The 25,658-nt window shown below is 44.4% G+C and overlaps 2 protein-coding genes and 1 long non-coding RNA gene across 6 annotated transcripts; 2 read left to right on the plus strand and 1 right to left on the minus strand.

The window, feature by feature from the left end:
• Positions 1 to 491: 491 nt before the first annotated feature.
• Positions 492 to 9,570, plus strand: LOC308468545 (uncharacterized protein; the record flags this gene model as incomplete). Its single annotated transcript, XM_080990886.1, has 4 exons — positions 492 to 529; positions 6,987 to 7,082; positions 8,142 to 8,666; positions 9,368 to 9,570. The coding sequence occupies exons 1-4, from the start codon at positions 523 to 525 to the stop codon at positions 9,568 to 9,570; spliced, it is 831 nt and encodes a 276-aa protein (XP_080847012.1). The 5' UTR covers positions 492 to 522.
• Positions 9,571 to 9,875: 305 nt separating this feature from the next.
• LOC308468677 lies at positions 9,876 to 11,806 on the minus strand. Its single transcript, XR_013981807.1, has 3 exons — positions 11,644 to 11,806; positions 10,934 to 11,011; positions 9,876 to 9,964 (listed from the first exon to the last, which is right to left on the minus strand). It is a non-coding gene; the product is annotated as an uncharacterized lncRNA (long non-coding RNA).
• Positions 11,792 to 25,657, plus strand: LOC308468533 (uncharacterized protein). 4 transcript variants are annotated; one of them, XM_080990847.1, is made up of 8 exons: positions 11,792 to 11,806; positions 14,404 to 14,502; positions 15,160 to 15,313; positions 17,146 to 17,274; positions 18,721 to 19,569; positions 20,570 to 21,118; positions 22,565 to 23,452; positions 24,564 to 25,657. In XM_080990847.1, exons 3-8 carry the CDS (start codon positions 15,280 to 15,282, stop codon positions 25,364 to 25,366), a joined length of 3,252 nt encoding a protein of 1,083 aa, XP_080846973.1. In that variant the 5' UTR covers positions 11,792 to 11,806; positions 14,404 to 14,502; positions 15,160 to 15,279; the 3' UTR covers positions 25,367 to 25,657. The 4 variants fall into 4 exon arrangements, with proteins under 4 accessions (XP_080846973.1, XP_080846972.1, XP_080846971.1 ...); XM_080990846.1 differs by having other exon boundaries at positions 11,797 to 11,931; XM_080990845.1 differs by lacking the exon at positions 11,792 to 11,806 and adding an exon at positions 11,815 to 12,135.
• Position 25,658: the final 1 nt, after the last annotated feature.

Genomic DNA, 25,658 nt, shown 5'->3' on the forward strand with positions numbered 1-25,658 from the left:
CAGCGCGAACGGACAAGGGTCGCCTATAAGCCTGCTGTCATCTTCATTCATGACCCTCTAAATAAAGTTTGGTTTCTGCTGGACAAAGGGATCCAACTCCCAGTGCCTTAGCAATGACTGAAGGACCTCAAGGCCAGACATATTCATATTTGATCTATAATTCTCTACATCCCCACGAGACTGTGCTGGGAAGGGGGAGTCTAGGAAAATGGAGCAGGGCTCTTGGTTTATCCTGTAAAATGGTTAACGTATTTACTGGTAATGGGAAGACTCCATGGTGATGCTATGGAGATGATGCTATACGAACCATGCATGAGGCCTCACGGGGGAATGAAAAGCCCCCCACAGAAGGGAAGAGTTCAACACGTAACAGGTTTTGACTTGCCTGTGTCCACCAAATGGAGGCTGCAAGCACCAGCCCTGCAGTTTTATACCTCCCACCTCACAGGCAAAGTTGCTAGTGTGCTGAAGAAGAAGCCCAAGCTGACTGCTTCTCTCGCCGAAAGGAAAAGCCTGTCCAACATGAAATGTAAGTAGGGGACTCTTAGAGTACCATGTGGATGAACGACAAACTTTTAGTTGCAGGTGCTGTAATTATTGTTTTATTTTGATTTATTACCCACCCATCACCCTTAAGGTCCCACAGCTGGTCGGAGCAATGTAAATATACACCATTACAGATGCCTTAAAGCAAGCATGTCCAAAGTTTGTATGGGGGGCCTAATCTGGCCCACCGGTCGGTTTAATCTGGCCCCTGTGACAGTTTATTTCCTGGGTTAAAATCCTAAAAAAGAACTCAACAACTTCACTCCTAAAAAAAAAGTGCTCAAGAACTTGGGGGTAAAATAATATAAAAAGCTCAACAACTTCAATCCTAAACGGCCCTTCACTTCATCAAATCTGGCCCTCTTTGAAAAAAGTTTGGACACCACTGCCTTAAAGCAAATGGCATCAGGACCAAGACAGCAGCATTCAGGTTGCCCAAAATATCCAGTGCAAGGAGGAAGGGATCAGGAGGGGTTGTTTTTTTGGGGGGGGGTTAGGTGTTTGGGACTGAGAGGGTTGCACTCCATGTGGTATAGTGGTTAGAGGATTGGGATAGTATATGGGAGACAAGGGTTCAAATCCCCATGAAACTCACCGGTGACCTTGAGCCAATTGCTGCTGCTGCTACTCAGCCTAACCTACCTTGTACGGTTATTGTGGGGATTAAATGAGGAGGTTGAGGGTGATGTATGCCACCTTGAGCTCCTCAGAGAAAGAGGTGGGGTATACAGTAGAGGCAATAAATAAATAAGAATAGGGTGGGTCCTGAAGTATATATAACTTAAGTGTCAAAGGCTAGGATAGAGATGCTTCTTCAGTATATGACAAAAACTCTATAGTGAAGATGCCAGGAGCACTGATGCTTCCACAGATAATGTCCTCTCCCTGGCTGCCACCACTCTCAAACTTCTATGGGTGGTGGAACTACTTAGAGGAACTACTAAGAGTTAATGTACTATATACATAATATTATTAAGAGGTTCAATAGGGAGGGAGATGGTCTTTTGGGCATTTGGGGCTCAGTCATTTGGGCTTCAAATGTAACCGTGAGCACCTTGAATTGGGCTTGGAAACACAATAGCAATCAACTGAACTCGGGTGCAGAGTTCTGGCTAGAGATGGAGAGAAAACTGATTCTGTTTACATCATCATGAAAAAACCGCCTAACCACCACTTCGCAAACCAATCTACAAACTGAACAGCATGTATTCTTTGGAATTCACACTTTCAAAAATTTGCAGCGTAGTTCTCCAGTCAGTTCAGTTCATAAGTTTATTGCTCTAGCCAAAGGCCATGGCAAACCTGTAGCAATAGCCTTAATAAAACAACATACATCCATAATATAAGCTAATATCCATGATACACCAACAAACTCAAATCCATCTTGATTTCAGACTAAACCTTTGAATCACCACAACAATTTGTTTATTAATTTATTTTGCCAATTATTTTTATTGATTTTCCAATATAAACCCAGAAAACCCACAAATTAGTTCCAAATTAATACAATTTTGTTAAGAGGCTTCCCACACACAGTTCCTGATGGATCTTTATTATTTAATATTACTGTTTTTCATATTCTTATTTATTTCTATTACATTCAATTTTTCCAAATTATCATACAATTAACAGTTGCACTCTTTATGATTTCTATTTGGTGTTATTTTATTATTTAACCTCCAAAAAAAAGGCTTCAAGTGAGGACCCATAGCTTTTTCCTTTTCATCCTGTGTCCACTACATCCAAAAGTCAGTTGTTAGTCTCTTGGCCTTATGTGTCCCTCTGACGTTTTCCTTTTTTCCTGGTGCATTTGGGGCTATCTCCCTACTCCCACTGCTGTTTTATTCCAGCCTGGTTGGGGCAGAGCTGAAACTTCAGGTTAAACCCTCTTCTTTCTCCTGCTCAGCTCCTTCCCATAATACTCAAGCAGTTCCAAATCGACAACAGCAGATCCCTCCTTTCCACTAGCACCAAGAATCAACAAGTTCCGAGTTCCAGAGATTTGCCATTTCTTCTTCTGGCTGGGAAAGGAGAGAAAAGGTGGTGCCATTCCTCTTCCAACACCCAAAAAGCCCTCATGCAACTTTCCTTTCGCTGCTACCAAAACATTTTTTAAAATTTTAAAAAATAGGTTATATCTCAACATCTCCACAATCTCTTTCAGTCTTTTTTTTTTTTTTTTTTTTTGGAGGGGGGTAGGCTCCAACTCCCAGTGACAACCTTCCAAACAAAACAGTTCTCTCCCTCTTTTAACTCCTTTCAAGCCACACACAGCTTTACATCTTCTTTTAAATCTCAGCGTTACATCATACATCAAACCATCCTCACCTGTATATCTTAAAATTCAATATTAGGAGAGGGTTGCTGAATCATAAATGTAAAATCTTCCATAAAATATAGCAGAGAGCCACCCTTCTCCTCCATCCACCTCCAGCACAAGATAGATTCTTCTCCCAATTTCAAACCTCAGTTCCATGCAGCTGGTTGTTTGCAGTTATAATGTACATGTCCTCTTGTGTGCATCTATTCTTAATGCCAATTAAAACCCAATTATAAGGAGAACCTCCACATCCAATGGCAATTTGGGGGGTTTCACATCAGGCAAAGTGAGTAAGCACCCAGCACCTCCACCTGTCCCTGTATGGGGGCAAGCCATTGAGGTGACAGCAGGTCTCCAGTACCTCCTGTACCTCAGTAGGTTTATGTTGTTGTTTAGTCGTTTAGTCGTCTCCGGCTCTTCGTGACCCCCTGGACCAGAGCACACCAGGCACTCCTGTCTTCCACTGCCTCCTGCAGTTTGGTCAAACTCATGCTGGTAGCTTCGAGAACACTGTCCAGCCATCTCGTCCTCTGTCGTCCCCTTCTCCTTGTGCCCTCCATCTTTCCCAACATCAGGGTTTATAGGTTTGGTTTAACCACTTCCATCCTCTTTATTCAGCCTGTGCCTCTCTCCTATGTTGAGAGAGTCGTCACCATGGCATGGGACAGGAAGTGGAAACAACCACCATGACAATTTATAGAGATTTTATATGACTCCTTTTTCCTGATTATTTTATTATTATTTTTCAGTCAATGCATAGAGTGCTACTCTCTATGTTATAAAGCCATTATTGTCACTCAAAAGAAACCAACCTATTTCTGCCAGGGTGTGGCTACTTGCTAATGTGAATAAAGGTTTCAGAAAGTCTCTGGATAAGAGGCAGGCTAACAGATAATGAGCGATGCCTTCCACCTGAGGTTAACTACAAATGCGCAAACTGTCCGCATACATGACCTTGTTTGCTGTAGCAGCCATCCAAGACTGCAATAGGCGTTAGTTGAAAAAGCAGCTCAATAAAGGCATTTATTGAGGAAGCTGGTGAGAGTTTGAGCTCTAAAATACTCTGGAGTGGATACCAAGGGAAAAATATGGTATTTCTAATTAGTTGCAGGTCATTTCTGGATTCTGTCCAGAATCCAAATTCTGGGTTCTATCCAGAAGAGCCAGTCTCTTGTTGTTGTTGTTGTTGTTTAGTCGTTTAGTCATGTCCAACTCTTCATGACTGCATGGAACAGAACACGCCAGGCACTCCTGTCTTCCACTGCCTCCCGCAGTTTGGTCAAACTCATGCCAGTCTCTTAGTTGACACTTATTCAAGGTCAAACCAGAGCTCAGTTCTGGAATATAATAATGGTTTAAAACATCTTGACAAGCTGCTTTCCAGAGCAGTTATCACTCAATTCTATATAGCACAGTGCAGGAAAAAGCTCAAAAGGCATAGTAGCAATTTTTAAAATATACTTTAACTGAGCACAGTTTGCTCTTGACTTAATTGTTGGCGTCCCAGATTCTGTACAAAGAAGAGCTGTTGATATTCCTGGTGGTAGAGAGTATAGCTTCTAGGGAAAATAAAATATTCTGCCTGGTTTCCAAAACCTTAATGGAGTTTAAATCAGAGCCCCAGATTTCAGTGTCATAAAGAATTTGAGTAAGCACTTTACTATCAAATATTTCATAGCAGGTTCAATCAGCTGTTGTAACAGAACTTCATCAATGCCCCAATAGTTTCCTGTGGTTTGACTTTCACTGCTTCCATGTTTGTTTATAAATAAAGGAGTTTGTTTTATACCTTGTCCAATTCTCCATGCATCTGTTAGTCAAAACTGCATACAAAAGTGTGTCTGTTAGGAGAAATTCACACTCGGATGCTGATGAATTTTCATGAGGATGAAAAGAAACACAATTTCAAATTGCTGCAACAACGTGTGGGGGGGGGGGGGCTGAGTTTAAGACAAGAAGGTGACGGAAACCAAAACTGACAGATGGCATCCACATCTCATTTTAAGAGCTGGGTAGCCAAAGTGGGGCTATTACCAAGGTCAGCTTTGTTGGACTGGTCATGTTGTGCAGATGCCTGATGATCGTCTTCCAAAGCAACTACTCTATTCCAAACTTAAAAATGGAAAGTGTAATGCTGATGGTCAACAAAAGAGGTTTAAAGACTGTCTCAAGGCAAATCTAAAAAAAATGTAGGATAAACACCGACAACTGGGAAACACTGGCCTGCGAGCGCTCCAGTTGGAGAACAGCCTTTACCAAAGGTGTCATGGGCTTTGAAGACACTCGAACTCCGGACGCAAGGGAGAAACGTGCTAGGAGGAAGGCATGCCTGGCAAAACCACACCGTGATCAGCTCCTGCCCGGGAACCAATGTCCCCACTGTGGAAGGATGTGTGGATCCAGAATTGGCCTCCACAGTCACTTATGGACTCATTGTTATAACTGTGTTTATGGAAGACAATCTCACACGGCTACAAGTGATCGAAGAAGAAGAAGAAGAAGATTACCAAACAACTGGGGTGGGGGTGGCATGCTCCTAAACCCTCCTCACCCCCAGGTTTTTAGAAATAGGGAAAAATCTTTTTGGGAAGAGAAAATGAGGGGCAGGCTAAGAAATCCCACAAAACAGCTTCATTTGATAAGTTTTAAGGATGTGACAATGAAGAGTGCATGGTTGGTTCACAAGCTGCATGAAGCACTGAACAGACACACTTTGCACTGCAGCAATTTGTTGCAGTTCCCACTTGTTTAAATAGCACACTTTTAGGGAGGAGAGGAGAGAAAAATTCATTTAGATAACCTGTTCATATAACAATCCCCAGAGTGGAGCCCAAGATGTATATTGTGTGATGCTTTGCAGCTTGCAACGGTGGCTGTGTGTGTTATACAATGCTATAGTCCAGTAAGACACTGGTGGATGTGTGAAATAGATACAAGCACACACCAACCCAGAGATGTCTCCCTCTAAGGAAAATGCTTCAATACTTGTAAGTGACAATAATGACTTAATAAGGCAAACTATGGCTTGGTGGCTGGCTAAATAAATAAATAAAACTTGGAATGGGTGTGGGTGTATGAAACGCCTCCCCCCCCCCCAACACTAAGAATTTTTAAAGGCAGACTATAGTTGAATAAAATCACTTTTGATGGACTGAATAAAACAGACAAGAATCATAGAATTGTGGGGTTGGAAAGGGACCCCAAAGGGCCATCTAGACCAACCATCTGTAATGCAAGAATCCCACCTGAAGAATCCCCAACAGGTTGACATCCAACCTGTTTAAAAAACCTCCAAGGATGGAGAGTTCACTACTTTCCGAGGGAGCCCGTTCCGCTGTTGACCAACTCTTTACTGTCAGAAAATTCTTCATAATGTCTTGATTCCTGTAAATAGAATCTGCTGGTTCAAGTCCTTCCTTCCAGAGCAGAAGACTACACTGAACTTGAAGCAAAATAATCAAGCAGGAAAAGATAAACAAAAGGAGGAAACAAAAGAAGATGAAACAAACAACAGCAGCAAGATTACACCAAAAGGAATATATGAGGAAGAACAGTAGGGTTTGAAAGAAAAGGCTGGATAAAGGGTGGGCGTGGGTTGGACTCAAGCCTTAAGGACATCTGCTTCATATCCAGAAGGTCATAGTTTCAGCCCCCAGCCTCTCCGGGTAGAATTGGAAAAGACTCTGTGCCTGAATGCTTGGAGAGCTGCTGCCAGCCAGTGTAGACCATACTATGCTAGGCAACTTGCTGTGTTCCACCAGAACCGTTTTATTAAAATTCCTGCGTAGAGACAGAACTTGCAAAAGTGCAAGAAACCCATGAGACCTAGGTGATTTATTTACTTCAACATCCCTTCCCTAAAGGACTGGGATTGGAGGGCCTGGGCAAAATCATTTCCTTTGTTTACAAGGTTGGCCTGTCAGTTGCAAACAGAGTTCTCTCTCCCTTTCCCCTCTCCCTACCCTGGTGCTTTCCTTAGATGGTAGGTTTAGAGATATTAGTTTTGCTTTTAGCAAGGACTTGCCCACTAGAGGGAGAGAGAGACTGAAGGAGTTGTATGTACATTTTTTTAATTTTTTTTGGTGCGTTGGACTAACATAGCCTCTCCTTAATGTTGCAGTGCTCTTTGGACTTATTTTGGTTTGGGTATCAATAAAGCTTTCCAGGTTCCAGTGTGTCCTTGAAAAGGAGTACTTCTGCTCTTCCATTCCAAATGGTGAGTCATCCATCCTCCCAAAGACTTATCTATGCTGGGGGATGATTGTTAGAAAATTGTAGAGGGACGAGCTTCCAAAGTCATCACTTTAAGTTTGGGTTTTTAAGAAGATCCCTGCTGGGACATTGTCTTGAGGTCACATGTTCAGTGGTGGGTAGCAACAGAGGCGAATGTGTGTGGAGCAAATTTTACCTTTATATGGTAAGCTAGTTGTGATTCAAGGACCCGCCACCCGCTTGAGGATAAGAAAGACACATGGACATGGTATATTAGGTTAGTGAGCTAAAAAAGGCCACAGCTTTATTGATTACAGCATGTGAGAGGTATTGGCTTAGGCTTTGGATAAAACAACAGAGCGTGACTCCACCCCCTCAGGGAGGGGTGAGTCTATCAAGGGTTAACCACCAGTGGGAGGAGCCTGTTGATGCAAATAAACTGAAAGCTCCCCCTGATGTCACCGGGGGTCATGCCATGGCCCTAGCCACCAGCAAGGGCGTCGGACAGGATCCATGACTGCCGGATTCCTTTACCGGAATACCCATAAAATGGAGGGGTAGGCGATGGCCACACCCTGCCCTCCAACACACAACCATATTCCAATGCCTAACCGCCAATACCCAAAAGTTGTGATGATTTGCTACGAGGTAGGCAAAAAACCAAGTGGCCAGTGCCAATTTGCCAGTTGGATAAAAATTCCTACCAGGCCCCTTGGCCAACCAAGGCGACCAACCACTGGTCCATAGCAATGTCAAGAACCAAGCAATGAACTAAGGGAGGGTGGGTGCGTGATCCAACAAGAAGCAGCAGCACAATGGCTGGGAAACGCTGCTGCGGCCACGTTTGAGCAGCTAAACCCCACCCCCAAGCCTCCAGCCAGTTGGCTGGCCACCTGGGGGCATGGTGTGGCAGCCGGGGCAGCTGGGCAGGGGGCGAAATGCCACCTGCCAACGCAGGAAACAGCTCCCGCTCACAACTCCTCCCCTCCTTGAGGAGGAGAGACTTTCCTTTCCCAGCACATAAAGCTATCTCTCAAGCATTTTCTGTTTCTGCCACTTCTAGGTTTCCCAGAAGGGTTGACCTCCATTCTCTTTGTGGTAACCAACATTGGGATTCTCAACTCCACGGTCTTCAGTAGCCCTAGCTTGGCATCCGTGTCCAGCCTCGCCCTAGCAAACAGTGGCATAACGAAAATCAAACCGGGAGCGTTCAGCATTTTCCAAAACCTCCGCAAACTAAGTTTATACCAGAACAGTGTGACTGAGGTTAAAGCCTCCTGGCTTTCCAACCCTGGGCATCTAGAAAACCTGACAGTGGCTCAGAACCTCATTGCCAGTATAGGGCCAAAAGACTTTTCAGGGTTTTCCAACCTTACATCGCTGAACTTAGCAAACAATCAGATCTATCAGATATCCAGCAAGAGTTTTAAGGAGCTGACCAAGCTAACACTGCTTGACCTGTCTGGCAATAAGTTAACAACTTTAGCAAGAGATGTATTTGATGGGCTGATGCTCCCAGTGATGAAGCTTGGTGGAAATCCATGGAACTGCTCCTGTCAACTTCAGGATTTTGGATTATTTCTGCAAGGTAGGTGCCCAAGGTGGCTAACAACCTAGTTGTGGAAACAATACAATTAAAATTATTTGAGAGCAGCTAGAATTCTCTCTGCAACATCTTGGAGGTTACAAATGACACTTAAATCATATTTTGATTAATTGAGGGGTTTTGCAGCTATGGCCAAACTGACAGGGTTTTTTGGACCCACCAGGAAGGAAGAGAGAGACAAAATAATTTGGGGAGTCAAATGGCAGACATACATTGATTACAAAAACAGAGATGGTTTAGAACCAAAATGAATTATGTGTTTACAAGGTGTTAGTGAATTAATGCCATAATGTTATTGTGAATATATGTGCTCCCTTAAATTTGACAACTCTTTTTGAAATTGTGCTTTTGGGAGCTTTTTAAATTGTGATCAATGTGATAAATAATATCTTTCTGTTAAATCTTTATAGATTGTTTGTGGATTCAGCACTTAATGTGATTCAACACAGCTTGAACAGTTTAAAAGTGGGAAGTGGGCCTCTTCTAATCAGAAGTTTGAGAGAGGCTGGCTTAATCCTACAGACTAACTTTTAAAACCAATTTAAGCAATGCCTTCATTTTTATTTGAAAAAATTAATTGCATAAACCATTGAAAATATAAATGGAACCAGACACAATAGATTTCACCGGTGAATCATTTCCCAGTCAGTTTTTCCATTGTTCAAGACTGTGTGTCTTTACAGAGTTGATCAACGCGTCACTGCTTGAAGATGCTGCCTCTGTCATTTGCCGAAGTCCACCAAACCTAGAAGGGATTCCTGTCTGGAACATTTCTGACTTGAACTGCCTGCCAGACTTCTTTTCATCAGTCTTTGAGAACAGCTTCCATAAAGTTGGACTACCAGCTTTGCTGGTATGTTTAGGTATGTTTCTGTGTATCTGTTAATGTTTGATAACATATCTCTGTTGACATAAGAACACAAGAAAGGCCCTGTTGGATCAGGTCCAAGGTCCATCTGGTCCATCATCCTGTTCTCACAGTGGCCAACCAGATGCCCCAATGGGAAGCCCTAGATGGGTCATTGGCCTGATCAGACCTGCTTTTCTTACCTTGTTATGTTCTGTCTGCTTCTTTTGGAATTCATGTACCCTTTTGAGCTAATATTTTACCTTTCTTTTTTCCTTTTGGGCAGTGCTGATTTCGTTCATTTTGATGCTGCTTTTGATCTGGATGGTGAAACGCAGTAATCAACAAATCCAGCCAAGCAAAGAAGCGACTGATCTAACCACCAGTGGTCAACCATCTGATTGTGTTGATTCCATGGCTGAACACAGGCTGACTGATGGAAAGATCAGAATCACAGAGACAGGGGTGATGTCTCACTCTAGGTTGTTGAGAGTTCGTGCCAAGTCTGCCTCAGCCATATTGTTGCAGGCAGAGTTCTGCTCCAGACCGTGTCAGGCCACCAATTTGGCTGATGAAAAGCAAGGGCATCTAACAACTCCCTTCACACTGTTAAATGAAAAAATGCACGTGAGAAGTGAGGACCTGTGCAACTTTATGGAACTGTGGTATTACCACAAGCTAGAAACAGACAACAGAAAGGAATTTCAGAGGCATTGCAATGTGAACTCATTCCCGACTGAAGTATATCTAGAAACTCCAGATATGAAAGTTACTTCAGAAGTGGCAACAAAAAGTTTGCAGGAAAATTGTATTTTGGGAGCATCTGAGAATGATGATAGTAAAGGCTGTGACAGTGTTGAAAATCCCGAACCCTTTTTATATTTAAGTGTTGCTACGACCACAGTTGAAGAGCAAATTGATGTCCCACCTAAAAAAGATGTGGTTATAAAAGCAGGTGGAAACTGCTCAGTTTCTTTGAAGCGCGCTTTGACATGGCCTTATGAGATAAAATGTTTGGGGCAGAAGTCTAATGTGTTAAGTATTAGAGAATCATTTAAAGGACAGTTCCTCCTGCCTACTCTCAACCTTGAAGAGAAACGGGATGTTGGGAGTTCAGAATTTGAGGAAGAGTGGCTAGAGGTTCATCCCAGGAAGGCATGTCAGCCATTCGATAAGGGTCAGCTTGGATTAAACCAAGAGGCAAAGTTAGCCAAGGAAACAGAGTTTCCATATCAGCAAGAATCAAGGGCCGAAATTGCCTTAGAGCCAACAGATGTTGGAAAATCTGAATTCACTGTAGATCTGCAAAGACAGCATGATCTGAGCACATGCCCCAAAGAGGGTGATCACATAGTCAGTGGCAGAACTGAATTAAAGACAGAGGTAAAACCGGCTAACCAACCCGAGTTTTCACTTCAGCAAGAATCAAAAGCAGCAGTTGCCTCACAGTCTGGACTCAAAACAATGAGAGGCCCCACAGCTGTGAAAAGGAAACAATCATCAAAACCAGTATCTGCTCAATCTAAAGTCCGTCAGGAAAGTCATCCCTCTCCACTCCCTTCAGCTGATGTTGCTTCCACCAGTCTGCCCCTGTATGGTGAGATCTCACTTGAAAATGACGAGTATAACTATGCCAGCCTCCTGCATGAGGTTGTGGAGAATCGTGGGAGGTGGACTAGGGAAAGATGGAGACAGACCCACAGGAAACGTTCAGTGAATCAGCCCCCAACCAAATCCAAGTAGATCACATCAGACTCCAGTTTAATGCTTTGTACATTCATCTTTGTAGGAGAGAGAGAGAGAGAGAGAGAGAGAATGAGAGAGAGAGGAGTTGTATCTATCTAAGTTCTACTGAGAGTAAACCTACTGGAATTAATATTCAAGTTAGCCATAATCATTAATTTCAAATCAGTCTAGAACTAATGTTGGATACAATTATATCTATCTATCTATCTATCTATCTATCTATCTATCTATCTATCATTATCTATCTATCTATCTATCTATCTATCTATCTATCATCTCTCTATCTATAATCTGCATAGCAAGAAGATGAATATGACCATTGGGGTCCCTTCCAACTGTACAATTCTATGATTCAATGACATATACATATATAATGAAACAGGATTAGTGGACAATGCTGATCTGGCACTGGTAAAAGAGGATGCTTCCTGTGGTTTCATGGAAAAGAGGGCTTCGGAAGCTACACACAATTCCTCACAATGCCATTCTAGAATATCTTGGAGGCATTCTGCAAGCCATGTTCTTGATGGTGAGATGTCCTATGCTGAGCACCTTCAATGCAACTTTCATGATGTTTTTTGTGATGTGGCTTTTTGGCAGGCTCAATTTTTCATCATGCATCCTTCCAAAACTACCCCCAGAATGGACAGTGAGGTTTGGCCAACCTCAACATTACTAAAATAAGTTTTATGGGGCATGCTAGACTTCCCCCTTGGTGTGTTGAATGTAGTTGGTGATCCTGCCTGCCCCTTGCAATGGCCATCAGTGGGTATTTGACAGGGGGAGGGCTTGCAGACAAGGCACTGTGACTAGACTCCTCTGAACAGCGGAGTCTGTGTCTGTGAGATCAGCACAGTGGTGGGTATCTACTAATTCAAATCACTCATGCAAATCTGAGCTATGTACCTAATACAATATCCTCTTGGATATTGAACTTAGCTAATGTTATGCCCAGTGCTGCTATCAATGGCAGTTGCTCTCCAAGCGCTTCTGGAGTGGGAGAGCATTTCACCAGGGCTGCAGCATGGTAGGTAGTGGTGCAAATGGTTAACTCCCTCTCCCTGAGTACTGGGGTCCAGGTCCTGATTGTCTTTCCTTCAAGGCTCGTATTTAAGTTTTAACAAACAGGTACATGAAACAGTTGGGATGCGGGTGGCGCTGTGGGTTAAACCACAGAGCCTAGGACTTGCTGATCAGAAGGTCGGCGGTTTGAATCCCCGCGATGGGGTGAGCTTCCGTTGCTCTGTCCCTGCTCCTGCCAACCTAGCAGTTCGAAAGCATGTCAAAGTGCAAGTAGATAAATAGGTACCGCTCCGGCGGGAAGGTAAACGGCGTTTCCGTGCGCTGCTCTGGTTCGCCAGAAGCGGCTTGGTCATGCTGGCCACATGACCCGGAAGCTGCCTGCGGACAAACGCAGGCTCCCTCAGCCAGTAAAGCGAGATGAGCGCGCAACCCCAGAGTCGTCCTCGACTGGACCTAATGGTCAGGGGTACCCTTAGCTTTACCTTTATTGGAAATACATATCCATGGCAAAAACACCATCCAGAATGCCACCAAAATATTTATTTGGTTTGCACTGTGTGATCTTTTGATGCATGTTGACTTCACATGTTAATTTATGCATGTGATATTGTTGGCACTTAAATTATTGACTTGTAGTATAGTTGATAAGCTGCATTGACAGAAATCTTTATACAGAAATCCTCTTTGCAAATTTTCTTTTGTGTTGGGGCGCTTCAAGACTTGCTATTTTCTGGTGAAATTCAAACAGTGGCAAATTGTTTAGGAAAGGACTGTTTCTTGGCAGGTGGGAAAGCCATGATTGTTAAAGTTGTATAAAAGTGCTTTAAGTATATGCTGTGGTCTACCATGTTAAGCATGCAGTCTACTCCTCTGTTCAATTGTCAGCCATAGTCAATAGACACTTAGTCCATTTTATATTCACATGGGCTCAGTAAACACTGCTGCTTATTTACTTGATATTTTATGATGTCTTGTAATTCAGGATGTATTTTACAATGGAGATGTTTAATCTGTATCTGTTAGCATGCTTTCATGATGAAGAAATGCATATAGATATACATAAATATAGATATATATAGTGTGTTAGGGGACAAATATCTTGTGTTTAATAAAAACAAAGAATGCACAATATCCACCACAAGCATTCTGATTCACAGTTCAGTTTTGTGTCTAAAATCTGGCTGAAGATCTGCTTCTTTTCATCATTTCTTATCCTGAATGTTTTTTTTTCCTTAAAGAGGCATCAATTCAATGTTAAAACAAAGCAATGCACATTCAGCTTAGGTGGAGGAGGAATGAAATGTCGCTTGATACCTTATTCAAGGATGCAATATGACTTTAACAGATTGGCGAACTAGACCAAAACTAACAAAATGAATTTCAGTAGGGAGAAATGTAAGGTTTTTTAGACTTCGGCGGCAATCATCAGATGCAAAAATACAGGATGGTGGCTTTCACTCCTGGCTTGTAAAATGACCTAGGGGTCTTTGTAGGCCACAAGCTTAACATGAGTCAACAGTGTGAAGCAACAGGAAAAAGAAAAACGAAAAACTAATGCAATTCTATGCTGCATCAAAAGAAGTATAGTGTCCTGTTTAAGGGAAGTAATATAATATTTGCTCCCAGCCTATCATCCAACCAGTTCAGGACAGACTACAAGGGATTATCTCATGTCAGGGTGAGTGATAGCAACTGGTCCAAGGTTGTGTTACGAGTGTCACTGATGAGTGGGAATTTGAACTCATGTCATCCCTGGCTGCATCTTAATGGAAGAAGGGCACTGGCCCTGCAGATGTTGCTGAACTTCAACTCTGACTTTTGGCCATGCTGCCTGCAGCTGATGGAAGTTGGTGTTGCTTTCCATTGCCTTTCACTGAGAGCAGACACAGCTAATTCTTCAAAATCCACACTTCAACCTTTTCAACGAACCCCCCCCCAAAAAAATCTTACCCCAATGTGTAGGATTGGGGTAGCAACACAGGGGGGCAATGGGGTAGGGGAAGAATATGTACAAAATTGTGTACATGGCAAATCTGTGTGCAGACTTTTTGTTTTAATGAATGCAAACTGGAGAGGAAAAAATTGGGGTGAACTCATTTGCAGACTAGGAAAATGAGAAACCTCAAATTGACAAGTTCGTCCATCGCTGCCTAGGAGTAAACCTCATTGAACTCAGTGGGACAAAGGACTACTCCACTGCTGGTAAGATATTGTCCACATCTGTACCGTATATTAAAAGCACTTACTATACCAATTTAATGCCATGCCTTCCTGTAAAGAACCCTCAGAAGTATAGTTTGCAGGGGTGTAGCACTGTTTGCCAGTGCCTGGGACAGGTGCACACCCATGCGCGCTTGATGAGGGTGGAGCGTGCTCACCCAGCTCTCACCATCAGGCAGGCCTTCGCATGCCAGGCAGGGTTGTGGCACAGAGGGTGCTCTTCACCCTCTCTGTTCCCTGCCCTCACCGCCAACAGGTAGGTGATCTTACACCGGGTGGGGAAGGGCCATGGACAGCAAGCAACAGGGATCTCTGTGGGGGGTGCCTGGTCTGCGGCCCCCTCCCAATTGCGCGCTTGGGACCATGGCCCCCCTGCCACCACCCATGCTATGCCACTGGTAGTTTGTCAGGAGTTGCTAGATGCCCCTATTCCTCTCAGGGAACTCTGGGAATTGTTGCTTTATGAGGGGATAGGGGCCCCCTAACAACTCTCAGCACCCTGAACAGGCTACAGTTTCCCGGATTCTTTGTGGAAAAGCTATGATTATTTAAAGTAGAATGATATTGTGTGGATGTAGCCATTGCATTCAACATATTTTACTTCCAATGTTAAGTGTTTTAGTTGTTTGGTTTGTTCAGGCAATTGTTCATCAATCATGAGCCTTAAATCTGGATGACTTGCGGAACTACAAGCTCAGAGAGGCATAAATATTCTGGCATTTGCGAGATCCTCATCATATAGCGAAGCTGAAGTTTGCAATGGCCAAACCCAGTGTACCCCCAAGGAAAAGTTGTAAGTTATTGCAGTATTCGTTTTAAAACACACACATCTAGATATTGTTTGAATGTATGGAAAGAACTGTCTATCTTGGTCCAATAAATGCAGCTCCCCAGGATGTGTATAAAAATTATAGAGTTTTAATCCAAGATAAAGCTCTAAAAATGCACGTATATAAGTAGGTGACATGATTCTTGGGAGACAATTGACTACATCATGACAGGGAGTGGCAACCATACCTAGAAAGGGCTGTGGCCTTGTAGGAAAAGCCAATCAGGAGCCACAACCAACGGTGGGTGAAACCTGAACATAAAAGTGGGAGGAGTCTGAGCACTGCAAGAATGCATTACTATTTTTTTTCTTCCTCTCTCTGTGACACCCCAGCCCTTCTTTACCTCTCTCGTACACACATGAACCAGAAGTGTATGTAATAGAGTGGGTGACCCAGGGAGCAAGAGTGGGTGACCAGCAGCGTGCAAAGAGCCAGATGATACTGAGGGCTACATTGTGCTGATGGAAGCACTGACCTCAGCAGAGGCCAGGGTGCCTTGGACAACTCCACACAGGTCTTAGGCCGAATACTACTGTTCATAAGAGCAGAGCTCAGATGTTGCTTCAGCACCAGTTACTTTTGGACTGAGCTTTATACAGGAGCCAAGGCCCTGTCTCAGTAGGTAGTTCCCCTTTCACTGAGAGGGGCCTCTTCATTTAACGGGGGGCAGTGTCTTCCAATAGATGTTTACTTCAATAGAGAGGTATAGATTCCAATTGCACTGGAGCTTCTGAGATGCAGTCCTCAATGTGATGTCTTTGAAACTGGGGTTCTGGCTCCATGACTCCTTCAAGTACGTTAGATGCTTTTGGGGCTGGCCCTGAGGACAATCCTTCCCCCCACTCTGTATCCTGGTCTCATTCTTTGAAGAAGGGGGAGTCAAGCCCAACAAACATTAAATTAGGGGTGCATATGTGGTCTACACATTTGTAAGAATGAGATGGTAGGCCTCTTGAGGTGGCATAATGGATTGTACCACTTCAGGCTACAGGTGAAGGCAAGTCATTTGTGAATGTAAAAAAATAAATTTAAAAAATATCCCTGTAAGTAAAAAAAATCCAGCATGCCAGGGAGCAAAGTTTTGATCCAGCCCATTTCCCTGCTGTGTTTTATATGTAGGGAAGTTTCCCTGCATAATGCTATCTTGCAAAAATGAGATTCCATCCAAGCTGAAAGCAAAAGTCATATAATCCAGCCTACTCTGATTTGGCTCCTTGTGTATGTAGACTGAGTTTAAGATGGCACCAGTCTGAGGGATAAGTTGAACTCTTCCATACTGATATTGAGACCTGGGACATTATTTTTCAACTCCTGCTGGGACACTACTGCTTGTTGAGGTCAGAAGTCCAAGGTCACAGAAAGCAATGGTGGCTAGTGTCCACTGGGACTGGTGGGGCAGGGGCAGGAGGCGGGCAAACCAACAATGCTTTATTCTTTCTTTGGTGATCACTCGTAGCCAAGAAAGATTGTCTTCCATGAACATGGAGCCAGCTAATTCTCGTTTTGCTCCCATTCTCCTACCCACTGCATTCTACAAGGGCAACACTGAGACTAAGTAGGAGGAAGCTAGCAGGTTGTTCTACCCCCTGGGCTGGGCTGAACATTAGAAGGCTGGCTGAGGACTAAGGCTGGTGTGGGGAGCTCCCCATTCACTCCAGAGGAGCAGCCTCCACGGACAAAGAGAGTCTACTTTGCAGCTCCTCCTTATGCCAACATCATCACTCCTGGGAACCAAAGGGACTCTCTGAAGGGACTCCAAGAAAGATTTGAGTTTCCTCTGCTTTGTACTGAACAGGTATGGTGGTGTTCGGTGTATTGCAGCTGTTGCTGCTTTCCAAGGAAGCTGCCCTGCTCTGTCCTCCCCGGTGTCAGTCCTGCTCTGTATCTGCAGCAAAATGTGAGCAAGTATCAGCACTCTCAGAAGGTGAGTCTGCCCCACTCAAACCCACGCTTCCGCTTCCTCCTCCCCATCACTTCCTGTGATTGCCTCCGTGGATAAGTCGGGGATGGGGAAATTTTTTTAGCACTTGGGACATGTTTCCTTCTGGGCACCTTTCTGAGGACTACATGTCAGTGGTGAGCACAGCCAGATGCAAAAGTGGGCAGAGCAATGCATTTAACTTTTACCTTTGTACTGTAGGCAAGTTTCCACACACACTCATGTGCCTCTCCAAAGCCTCTGTCCAGGCAAGCAAGAAGCATTATCAGAGTTCAAGGATGTTCTAGCCATTCAAGGAAAGTGTGAAGCAAGGCCAGTGTGGGGTGTGGCCGGGGAAGAAGATAGAGTCTGGCCTGGGGAGAGTTCCAAAGGACAAGTAGAGAAGCCTGGAGGGCTACATTTGCCCTCCAGGCCTGAAGCTCCCCATCTAAGCAGTTCTGCAATGCACCAACTATCATTATCTGGTGCCTGGGGCTGCCATGCATTTGGATTTTCCTGGACATTACTGGGATTTCAAAGGCAGAATTGGAGTCTGGGGGGAATTTCCGAAATGTGGTGCTTTGTCCTGGATCTTAGGCAAAAATGCATTTGTTGGTGTTTTTGTAAAAAAGAAAAGAAAAAGTCAACATCTTTCATGGTGTCCTGATTTCTACTTTTTGAAATATGGCAACAGTGGTGCCTAAGAATGGGCAGATCAGTCTATTTGGGGGCTGTGTCAATTCCACTTTTGTTTACTCATAAGTCTGCTCTGACTAATTTCTGTATTAAACTACATTTAAAATAAACATTTTCTCTCAAGATGAACATTTTAAGAGTATTTTGCTACGATACATTTTATTGGTGGTGGTTGGACTTCAAAAACTATTACCATTAGATCCAGTGTGGTGTAATGGCTGGAGTGTTGGATTAGGAATAGGGAAGCCTAGATTCAAGTTGCCATTCAGCCATTGTGATCCCTGGCGACTATGTGCCAGCCACACACATCGCAACACACCTCACAGTGTCGTTATGAGGATAAAATGGGTGAGGGAGGAACTAATGATATAGACATAGATATCTCAGGGCTCAGGAACCTGGGGCACTCTAACTCCCATCAGCCAAGCCAGCATGGCCAATGACCAAGGGTGATGGGATATGTAGTTTGGCCAGATTTGGAGAGCCACAGGTTGCCTACCTCTGATGTAGATTATCCTGAGAAAAAGAGCAGAATGCAAATGTAATAAACAAAACAAAAGAGAAGCACCGTTGTACATAGGCTTTTTCTGCATGATGTATGCAAATTGCAGAATCCTGCTTCCCTCAGTGCAGAATGTGAGTTACCATATCCTGTGTATTTCCAGTAAGAAGTCGTAAGTCCAAATGTTGCTTTGCCTTGTAGTTTTCTGTCTAAGTGTCTCCCCACCCTCTCCCACCCCTTCTCCCTGTATTCAGTCTTAGTAGGTTTGTCAAGTTACACAGAGAAGATACACCTACGTCATGGGAACCTTAGTGAGATTCCTCCACTGTCCTTCACAAAATTCTCCAACCTCCAGTTCCTGTCAATCACTGGATTCCTAGTTTCATCCCTGACCAACCTCACCTTTTCCACAGTTCATGCCAACCACCTGAGGGTATTGAATCTCAGCAATAACCACCTCCTTAGTTGCATGGTTCAGCCAATGGCTTTCTCAGGTCTTCTGCTCCTGGATGAATTGATTCTGACCAACAATAGTTTGGACATATTGAGAAGGTCATGGTTCTCAGAAATGCCAATCCTCAGCAAACTCTTCCTTGGGGCCAACAGAATTGCATATCTTCCTCCAAGAACATTTGAAAGCCTGGCCAAGCTGGATGAACTGGTTGTGTCTTCTAATTTGATCCAGTATCTTCCAATGGACACTTTCTATGGATTGCCCTTGTTGACCAAACTGGACTTATCAAGCAACAAAATCATGTTCATCAACCATGAGGTTTTTCAGCCTTTGCAAACACTCAAACATCTTCTACTGTTCCAAAACAGGTTGAGTGTCTTGCCCATCCTTCCAGGTTCTGTAAACTTCTTATTTCTTCACAAAAACCCATGGGAGTGCAATTGCCAACTGGCAAGATCTATGGAGCCACTGATGGCCAAAATCCAGTATCTCGATGATATTGTTTGTGATAGACCCCCCAACTTTGCAGGACACCAAGTGATGAGCATCAGGCCTGGAGATTGTGTCTCTCTGTCTCCCTCTCCATCCCCAAGCACACACCTCCTGCCATCAGCTATACTGAACCTCAGCTTTTTTTATGGCTTTCTAGGTAAATGCTATTTAAGCATATGTTTGAAAGCTGGACCTTTTGATAAATCAGAACGCTTTGAATTGATTAACTTAGTCAGTTAGTCACCTAAATGCTGCAATCCCATCAATAACAGTAGCAGAATCACCATTCCTGTAACCATCGTTTTCTGACTAAACTATTTTTACAATGTTTGCTAAACAGTGTTGGATAGTTTTTTCTTTAAATGTAGTTGAACCGTACAAAGGACATAATGCAGAAGAATGTAAACAAAGCCAATGCACACCCTGCCTTACAGTTATTTACAGCTTCAGGTTTCAAAATGTAGTTGCATTCCAAATATTGCCTGCACCCAACTTCAAAACAAATAGGCACCTTTTGTGTAATTGGAAGGAGGACAAGTCCCTCACCCCACCCCACCCCACCCCACTGGGACATCTTTCCTTCTGCTTTGATGTTCTTGCATCAGATAGGAACATAAGAAACTGCCTTAATGCCAACTCAGGCTGTTTGTCCATCTAGGGCAGTATTGTCAACTCTGACTGGCAGTGGCTCTCCAGGGTTTCAGACAGGGAGTCTCTCCCAGCCCTACCTGGAGAAGCCAGGGATTGAACCTGGGACCATCTGCCAACAAAGCAGATGCTCTGCTACTGAGCTACAGACCCCTCCCAAGATGTTTTTTTGCAGAGGAAGGGCTGGGATTTCATACTTTGCACAATGGCCAAGTCCTTGTGCTTTGTTTCTTTCCCGATGGGTGGGAGGGCACCCTGAGAGCAGGATGAAATCTGCTTGCAGGCTGTATGAAGCCACAGGCCAGGGCTTCCCAACCCCTGGTCCAGACAATACTGAGCTTGATGGAAAGATAGCCTGACCTTGTCTAGGGCAACTCCCTTCCCAATGCATGCCACTGTAGGCTGCTTGGAGGAAGCCTGGGATGCAAATAGAATAAAGCAGACAAAATAAATTGCAGATCATGAAGCTGACCATTCATCTCTACCATGCTTTATCTCCATGGGTGCAGGAGGACTCCTCGTTGGTTTAATTCCAGGCCTGGTCATCTGTTGCTGCATTCCCAACTATTGTAACTGCACCCCCTTTGCAAAGCAGACTGAAGACAAACCACCCTCCCAAAAGAAATCGACCAAAATGTCCTTGAGCAAAAAGAGGACCTCAAACGTGGACCCACTGAAACCTTCCAGTTTTCCCATCATGGAGAGTGCTGCAAGCCATTCGGAAGGGGTCAACATTGCTAGAGGGTCATTGTGTGGCTGCTTCTGTGGAACCTGTAGAGCACAAGATTTGGGACAGGCCAAATCTTTCCTCAAGAAGCCGGTGGTTGCCTTTTTATCGACGGATCCTGTGGGTAAAACCATTGTGACTCTCCATGAGAAAGGAGACAGCCTGTCTTGCTGCCTGGAACACAGGGGATGTATCAACAGGGTGAATGACGCCTCTAGATCTACCAGAGCCCATGGCAGTCAGGTGCAATCGTTTGCAAAGTGGGGTGCAGGAGCCTGCTGCCCGTGCATCCAGCATGCAACTTTACATCAGATGGAGTGGAAGAAACATGGTGAGTGACCAACACGGAACAGAGAAACCATCCAAGACTTGTCCACAGTGATCCATGCGACGGTCACCTCCAGGCTTGACTACTGTAATTTGCTTTACGTGGGGCTGCCCTTGAAGCTGTCCCAGAAACTCCAGCGGGTGCAGAATGCTGCAGCGAGGCTCCTCACGGGGTCTCTGCCATGGGATCATATTCACCCAGTGCTTTTCAAGCTGCACTGGCTCCCAGTGGAGTACAGGGTCAGATTTAAGGTGCTGCTTTTGACCTTTAAAGCCCTTCACAGCCTAGGACCCTCGTACCTACGGGACCGCCTCTCCCAGTATGCCCCACGGAGAGCCTCAAGGTCCATAAATAGCAACACCCTAGAGGTCCCGGGCCCTAAGGAAGTTAGATTAGCTTCAGCCAGAACCAGGGCCTTTTCAACACTGGCTCCGGCCTGGTGGAACGCTCTGCCTCATGAGACCAGGGCCCTGCGGGATCTGATTTCTTTCCGCAGGGCCTGTAAGACAGAGTTGTTCTGCCTGGCCTTTGGCTTGGAGCCAATTTGATTCCCTCCCCCTCTTTCTTTTTTCTTTTTCCTTTTTCCTTTCTCCTCCTGTGAATAAGCCTGCATTTTAATATTTTAATGTTTCAATATTTTAATGGTTGTATTTTAATCTTGTTTTTAAGTTGTATTCATTCAACTTGTTTTTATTATTGCTTGTTAGCTGCTCTGAGCCCGGCCTTGGCTGGGGAGGGCGGGGTATAAATATAAATTATTATTATTATTAAGCATTTGATTATACTATGGCTATGGATTCCTCCACACTATACATTTTAAAGCACATGGTTTCTCCTAAAGAATCCAGGGAACTGTAGTTTATCCCTCACAGGGCTATATTTCCCAACAACCTACAGTTCCTAGGATTCTTTTTTTTTTTTTTTGAGGGGGGGGGGAGCCATGTGTTTTAAATGTATGGCGTGGAAATGACTTGTATCTTTACCAGCAGATTTTCCTGGATGAAACAAGCTGAATAAATAAATCAGGTTCATGTGGTTCAGGGTTTTGTGTCTGTCAAGACTTTGTGTCTGTCAAGGTTACTTTGAATTGGGGGCAATCGGTCAAGGGTCTGCATGCTGGTGGTGGGTGTGGTCAAAGCCATTGATGGGCAGAGCAAGAGCCAAAAATCTGTGGAACTTCCCTTTGTCCAGCTTTCCCCCTTCTCTTTCTCTCTGCTACTCCCTTCTCTCCCTCTTCTTCACTGTCATGGAGAGAGAAATAGACAGAGAGACAGAGAGGCAGAGAGACAGACAGAGTTAGATAGAAATGCGGCTGAAGGCCTCTGGTTAATGGAGCACTCCAAACAAGTTTCTCAAGTTAATTTTTATTGATGCCTGTGTGCATTCCATGTGTCACCTGTATTTGTGATGTAGGATTTGTTTTCTCTCTCTGGCTTTTCATGTTTTCAGAGTTGAGGGAAGGAGTCCATCACCAGTTGGATGGACAGATATCACACCCAGAGACTCAGCTTGGTGGTGTTCAGGACTCTGAAGCTTTGGTCCATATAGATTTTCCAGAAGAAAGTGCCCTCAAGATGGAGAGAGACTGTTCCATGTTTTACAAGACCCCTTCCAAGAGAAAAGAGTTGGCTCAGAGTGGATTGAACTCTACTACCCGTAGTTGGCTGACAACAAAGAAGAAGAACATGTCAATGTCTGGAAGTCCTAGTCATCACTACCAGGGTGGTAGTGGCACATCTCGTAGATGCAGAAAAGCCTCTGAAGAGAAACTGTATGGAGAACGCTTCAAAGAGGGAAGCCATTCTAAGCACCCAACCAGAAGTGGACAGTCATCTTGGAAGACTGATATTTATTCCAAAGGCTATTCCTCCTTGCCAAGCAAGGGCAGAAGAAAACAGCAGAGGAAGCAACCAGGTGATCTGCACACCCCTCCATACTGTGGCATGACTTCCACTTCTTGCCTTTCCAATGTGCCCAGCCAGTCAGAGGATTACAGCCCCAGGTCTCCAAAGGATGCATGTACTGAAATGCTGTCCATCGCACAATATCCTGAGGAAGGAGGGAGCAACTCCCAATACTTGGATACTACAGCACAGGCCAGAACAAGAGTTCTTGAACATAGAAAAGCTGGGATCCAGCAACAAGGCCCAGACATTTCCTTGTCAAGGAATGTACCCACCACCACAAGAATGTGGAAACATAGAAGCGATAGAGAGGAACCCAACCAGTATTGGATAGCTCAGAGGCGGCACACTCAACAGAGTACCACCCCTAGGACCTCCAGAAGGCTAGATAAAGCTACCCAATGGTCTTCCACTGACAAAGTCCACCTGAAAGGTAACATTCAGCATGCATTATCATTTTTCAAGTGGAGCAGTTTAGTACCAGCATGGAGAAAAGCAGGGAGCACATGTCCACTGACCACAACAGCAGCCCTGGCTCATCCTCCTTTGATAATGTCTGGTTAAAATAAGATGCATGATGTGGCATCATTATGCAATGTCACTACAGCATGTATCCCCCCCCCCCTTTGCCAGACCTATGACTAGAGAAGGAAGAGATAAGGGGTTATGGAGGTGTTTTCAGGGGCCACAACACATTCTCCATATTGAGATGCATCTGAATATTTATTTGATTAATTCTTTGATTATGGCTGGATGGCTGGATAGACAAATTCATGGAGAATAATGCTTTCAGTAGCTACTAGCCACAATGGCTATACTCTGCCTCAGCAGCTGGAGGCAACAATGAATCTGAAAACCAGTTGCTGGAATCCACAGAGGGGAAGTGTGCTTTTGGAAGAGAGCCAGTGTGGTGTAGTGGTTAAGAGCGGTAGTCTCGTAATCTGGGAAACTGGGTTCGCGTCTCCGCTCCTCCACATGCAGCTGCTGGGTGACCTTGGGCCAGTCACACTTCTCTGAAGTCTCTCAGCCCCACTCTCCTCACAGAGTGTTTGTTGTGGGGGAGGAAGGGAAAGGAGAATGTTAGCCGCTTTGAGACTCCTTAAAGGGAGTGAAAGACGGGATATCAAATCCAAACTCTTCTTCTTCTTCTTGTGCCCAGGTCCTGCTTCTGGGTTTCCCACAGGATCTGGTTGGCAACTGAGGGAACAAGACGCTGGACCCAGATGGGCCATTGGCCTGATCCAGCAGGCTCTTATGGTGTTCTTACATTCATCTCCACCATCAGCCTTTACTTCCTAAGTACAGAAGAACTGAGATTATGAGCCCCATTCCCACCCCACCATTGGCCTTGTACTTAAGACCAATGGCCATTTGGCTCTTGCTCTCCAAAAAGAAGAGGAGTTTAGGGTTTAATTCCCTAATTAAATGTGATTGGGAGGCGGGAGCAGGAGATTGTGTGCATCTCTTTATCAGTTGGAAAACTTGGAACATCACAAACAAATGAAAGAAGCATACAATCCCTAATTTTATGTTTCATCCTGCAGAACATGAAGCAGCCCTTGGTCTGCACCACAATGCTGAGAGGTCGAAGTTGGAAGACGTCTGGCAACCAATCTCTTTATCAGCCCTTCACCCTTCCTGTGGAATTCCTCATCATGGGCAGAGGGAAGGTGATTTAGAGACTCCTTCTCCTCTGGCCAACACAACAGCACTTGCCACTGTCTTCCCGCCGACTAAGAACACCATGCAATTGATTCTAAAAGGTCAGGATAGGAGCCTGGGGGTTGTGGGGACATTAGAAGCTAAGATGGTGGTTGACCACAGAGTGGACATGTACCCTCCAAGGGGTGTGAGCCTCAGAACCTTGAGTGAAGAAATCCTGGATGCAGAAGTGCCTTTAGAGTCTTTTGCCATTGGCACTGCCAATCCATGTTTTGCAGAAGGTAAAGAGGATGGTGTTGGCTCATCTTCCAAAGCAACGGATCTGAATTCCTGCTATGACACTCCTATTGGCCTCCTCTTCACGACAGATGAGAATCTGTGGCTGCTGGAGCTTCCTACGTCTGATAAGAGCTGCAGCAACATGATTTATTCAAGCTTTCAAGGGGGTGGACATGAAGAGGCCGCAACTGTCACATCAAGCTGCCCTTTGGTTCAGAAAATGTGCCAGATCAATTTCCCCCTTCTGGCTGAAGAGGAAAGCACAAGCTTGCCAGGTGAGCATACGGAGGCTGACTCAGCTGATATGAGGGAAGACTGTGTGGTTGCCTATGAAAGCCCTTCAGGAAATTATGGGGAGCAAGAAGGCTGCTTAAAGACTGAACTTGATGCCAAGTCTAAGAAGTAGCCTAGTGGGTTCCCCCACCCACTCACTTGCTACCAAAGTAAAACTTTGTCGAAGGTGATGAGGCTGCAATCTCTTCCCTCAATGGAAGTTGGTTCCATTTTTCAAAAAGGAATGGATGAATGTGTCATTCTCATTGTGCTCAGTTTCTCATTCCCCCAACACTCAGTATTTTAAGTTCACATTTATGACACTGCAATTTAGAGTTCAAAACATCCCTCAAAAACTTGAACATTTTTTTATTTTATTGCCATCATTTTTTTTGTCCAAATAAAATAATAAATAAAAACCCAAC

The sequence above is a fragment of the Podarcis pityusensis genome (genome assembly GCF_964106645.2).
Source record: "Podarcis pityusensis genome assembly, chromosome: Z".
NCBI lineage: Eukaryota > Metazoa > Chordata > Lepidosauria > Squamata > Lacertidae > Podarcis > Podarcis pityusensis.

Excerpts from the sequence above, each read along its gene's own strand:
- LOC308468533 (XM_080990847.1), top strand. The coding sequence starts at position 15,280 with ATGGCCAAACCCAGTGTACCCCCAAGGAAAAGTT. Across the intron at positions 19,570-20,569 it reads CTTTTTTTATGGCTTTCTAG|GAGGACTCCTCGTTGGTTTA; the intron begins GTAAATGCTATT and ends CCATGGGTGCAG. Across the intron at positions 21,119-22,564 it reads GATGGAGTGGAAGAAACATG|AGTTGAGGGAAGGAGTCCAT; the intron begins GTGAGTGACCAA and ends TCATGTTTTCAG.